General features: G+C 39.1%; 1 protein-coding gene across 1 annotated transcript; it reads left to right on the forward strand.

Moving 5' to 3' along the window:
- The first annotated feature begins 3,164 nt into the window (after positions 1-3,164).
- LOC100763925 (olfactory receptor 2L13) lies at positions 3,165-4,103 on the forward strand. Its single transcript, XM_027413279.2, has one exon. It carries the CDS (start codon positions 3,165-3,167, stop codon positions 4,101-4,103), a length of 939 nt encoding a protein of 312 aa, XP_027269080.1.
- Positions 4,104-4,449: the final 346 nt, after the last annotated feature.

Consider the following 4,449-nt stretch of genomic DNA (forward strand, 5'->3'; position numbering starts at 1 on the left):
TTCACTAATATAGTCTGTGGGAAATAAATCTAAAATGTCTCTTGTGTTTCATTTAAAAAATAACTAGTGAGAAGTGATGTTTTATATGAGCAATGAACATGTAAATATTTCAGGATGGTTAATGATGTTCTCTTGGTTTCATCATTCATAAGATGAAATAGTAGTAGATAATTCTTGCAAGATTCTTTCTGATATTTTGGTGGAATAATGGACTCTTGTGTAGGAATCAGATTTTCAGACTTCAACTAAGGCTGTTGCAAGGGAGATGGTATTGTAGCATACCTGGCAGGGGACATGAAAAAGGAGGAGAGTTGAAGACTTCTCAAGACCCATAAACTGTCTTCAGGGATTGGCTGTATTCTAAAGGTACCACTTTCTCACAAATACAAACACAATATAGATCCTTGGGTGAACTGAGTCCAGAAGACACTATCCAGTAGAGTTGATTTGGGTTAGGTTAACGAGGGGATATTCTGGAAGTATGGTTTTCTTATCCTGAGGAAGCCCTTGCTAGGATTTTTATAACAACTTAGAAAAGCAAAAGTGAGTTTGAAATCCATGAGGAAAAATGTAAACATGTTTGAATTTAATAATACGCTGTTTTTAAAGGTTGTGACCATAAATTAGATGCTGTATTTTTCTTGTGTTGAGGCTTCTCAGCAAGATGTGGAATGGAGAAAAGAGATGGACATTTCTGGAGGACATAATATATGTTGAATGCAAAAAGTCTTCAGAGTCACACAGAGTGTTTAAGGCTAAACCTGGTCTTTGCAGAATTTTGCTGTGTGTCCCTGTCTTGTTTATACATCTGTATCATTGACAAAATTAATCCAGCACTCTGCATTTGTAGCACTCCTATTCAATGAGACTTTTACAACACAGCTTTAAACATCTGCATGTTTTTTTTTTTTTTTTTTGTGTGTCTCTTGGAATGCTCAAAAGGCACACTAACACTACATCTGCCTTGCAGCCATTGGAAGATTTTAAAGTTAAAATGTAATCAATAATACTATTCTTTCTGTGACTGTGTTAAATAAAGCCCATACTCAGCAGGGTGGTGATGGTGAATGTGTTTAATTCCAGCACTCTGAGTTCAAGGCCAACCTGGTCTACCAAACTAATTCCAGGACAGCTGTGGCTACAAAAATATACCCCATCTGGCAAAACTACACACACACACACACACACACACACACACACACACACACACACACACACACACACGCCCATATCCAACATTGAAATGATCTTGTCATCAATATAAAAAAATTTAGCTTTGTTTAGATCAATGTCTTACATCTTAAATGTTAAGTTCTAGGTACCTGTTCCCCTAAAAGTAGCTGTTTCCCAATATTAACTGCCAAGATGATTGTTTCTAAGCTTTGGAAACAAAAAAAGTACTGCAGTAACTGTCCTCAAAATGTGTTTATGAGCTACTGAGAAGTGTTCAGAGAGCACATACCTGTATATTCCTATAAAAATCAAATGAGAAATGCAATTTTAGTGCAGACTCTGTGTCCAAAATGGCTACTCTAACACTCCTGAGAGGATAACTGGAATGCCCCTTTCTCTATGGCAAAACCAGTGTTCAAGGAAGTAAAAGAAAGTGCCTGTAAGATGTTCTTATTCACAATTCATGATGTAGAAGACTGGATTTTAAACACGATGTTGTCAGTATGATCATTTTAACCTCTCATGATTGAGGATAATGTTTTCTTCATCTCAACAGACACACAAGTTCAAGTCTGCTGTCAGTGCTGTGCCAGGCAGTAGACATCAGTGAATCATCAGAGAGGAGCCTATGTCCAGGTAGGCATCCCACTGTCCTCATGTGACCAGGTGTCAGTGACTTTTTTTTGAGGGGGCGTGGTTCTGTTTTAAAACCAGATAAGTCATTAGATACCCTTATTCCCTCCAAGTAGTCTTCTCTTCCTGGTCCCCACAGCACCTCCTTTCTGAACTGAGGTCTAGAAATGTACATAAGAACACATTACTCTCCCTGTTTTCCCCATCTTATCCAGATCAGATTTCAAGTCCTGTTCTTCATACACAATTGTCCTTACACCTGCACAATCACTCATCTCATTGATTTGCCCTCATTTACTTTCCTTCCTGACCCTGTTCCTTGCTCATCTCTTTGAGTAGAGAGGACTTCACACAGACCTGCTTACATGGTGCCTATACCTAGTGGCTCAAGGCAAGTCCCAGCCCAAGTTGCTCTTACCCTTTGTCTATTATGCTGTAGTAAACATTGAGTTTATAAACATGTACCTGCGCCCCCCCAAATACACAGAATTAAATGAATGAAAATATAATATTTGAAAAAAATATGGGTGAGCAGAGTCAACAATGCACTCTTACACATTTTCTTCCTCCATGAATATGTTTTTAAGGGCTTCTTACTCCTTCCAGTGGAGTATAAGGACATGAGATGCATACTAAGAGGAGAAAAACAGTGCATATAAGCAAAATTCTCAGTGTTTGTGCATATGTATATAATATTAGGTAATGTATTTTGTTTTGTTACAAACACTTTCATTGTGAGTGTGTGTTCAATTGACAGCTATAATATTTACATAAACCAAAGCATCCATTATGGGAGTGAGTACACACAAATACCATCTTATCATCTGTGTGGATCTGAGCACACAGAAAACCTTTTAGTTCCAGTATAGTGAATGGGGAGTGGAGAACATTTTCATCAAAGGCAAAGATTCACTGGAGAGTTTGAGAGGCAGAGCACCAAGGAGCAGATCTGTTGGCTATATCTGCTGTATGGCCAGTTATGGGAAGAGGGCAGGAAGGAAGTGATGCAGAAGATAGAGGCTTTCTTAGTTTTTCAAGGAAGGTTGATGATCTTGAGTAATGGCCTTGCATGGAGTTATCAATGAGGAAATGTGTGAGCTATCTTACTCACATTGACACTCTTGATTTTAAAATGACTATAGAGATATCTCTGAATTGAGAACTTGGCCAGAGACAAGGGGGAGGAAACATTCAGCTCAGATTTCAACATAAGAATGGTGCTGTAGGAAGAGCAATCCAGTTCAAGCATTCATTACAGGCCACTTCTTCTTTGCCCTCCTGTCTGACTTATATCATATGATAAAAGTGTATTTTACTTTCAGATTACTTTTCCAAGAAAGAGAAAGCAATTAATTTTCATGGAGAAATGGAATCAGAGCTCAAGTGATTTCACTTTGTTAGGGTTGTTTCCACAAAACCAGACAGGCCTTCTGCTTTTGCTGCTCATCACCTTTGTCTTCTCTCTGGCCTTGGTTGGCAACTCAACAATGATCTACCTCATTCGTGTGGATCCCAGGCTGCACACCCCCATGTACATTCTTCTCAGTCAGCTCTCTCTCATGGACCTGATGTACATTTCTACCACTGTTCCCAAGATGGCATTCAACTTCCTCTCTGGCCAGAAAAGCATTACCGTTCTGGGCTGTGGAGTACAATCCTTTTTCTTTCTGACCATGGCAGGTTCTGAGGGCTTGCTTCTGGCCTCCATGGCCTATGATCGTTTTGTGGCCATCTGCCACCCTCTTCATTATCCTGTTCGCATGAGCAAAATGATGTGTCTGAAGATGATCATAGGATCCTGGACACTGGGCTCCATCAACTCTTTAGCACATACAGCCTATGCCCTTCACATTCCTTACTGCCATTCTAGGTCCATCAACCATTTCTTCTGTGATGTCCCAGCCATGTTGGCTCTGGCCTGTATGGACACTTGGGTTTATGAGTACATGGTGTTTGTGAGCACAAGCCTGTTTCTCTTATTTCCTTTCCTTGGCATCACAGCTTCCTATGGAAGGGTCCTTTTTGCTGTCTTCCATATGCAATCAAAAGAGGGAAAGAAAAAGGCCTTCACCACATGTTCAACTCACTTAACTGTGGTGACATTTTACTATGCACCTTTTGTCTACACTTATCTGCGACCTAGGAGTCTCCGTTCGCCTGCAGAAGATAAGATTCTGGCTGTCTTCTACACTATCCTCACTCCCATGCTCAACCCCATCATCTACAGCCTGAGAAATAAGGAAGTCCTGGGGGCCATGACAAGAGTCTTTGGGACATTCTATTCCACTAAACATTGATCATTTCTTCTCTACTCATATTTTGATTCCCTTGGAGATTGTTAGAGTACTGCTACCTATTGGAAATATAATGTGTGACACATCAGTTGTATCTTTCTGGTGATTTATTACTAGTTAAGATTAAGTACTATGTTCATTATTACATACTAGCACAATTATTCACAGGTTTAATTAAATAACATTAGAGTCAATGATATTAGTAACAGAAATTTTACAATGCATTACTATCCTAACATAATATGACACATCATACCTTATGAGTGTACAAACATTATTGTAAAATGATACTATTTATGCTAACATGGACATTGTTTCTACAGAATTAACATGAATTAATTGCTTTGCT

The sequence above is a fragment of the Cricetulus griseus genome, chromosome 4, assembly GCF_003668045.3.
Source record: "Cricetulus griseus strain 17A/GY chromosome 4, alternate assembly CriGri-PICRH-1.0, whole genome shotgun sequence".
Lineage (NCBI taxonomy): Eukaryota > Metazoa > Chordata > Mammalia > Rodentia > Cricetidae > Cricetulus > Cricetulus griseus.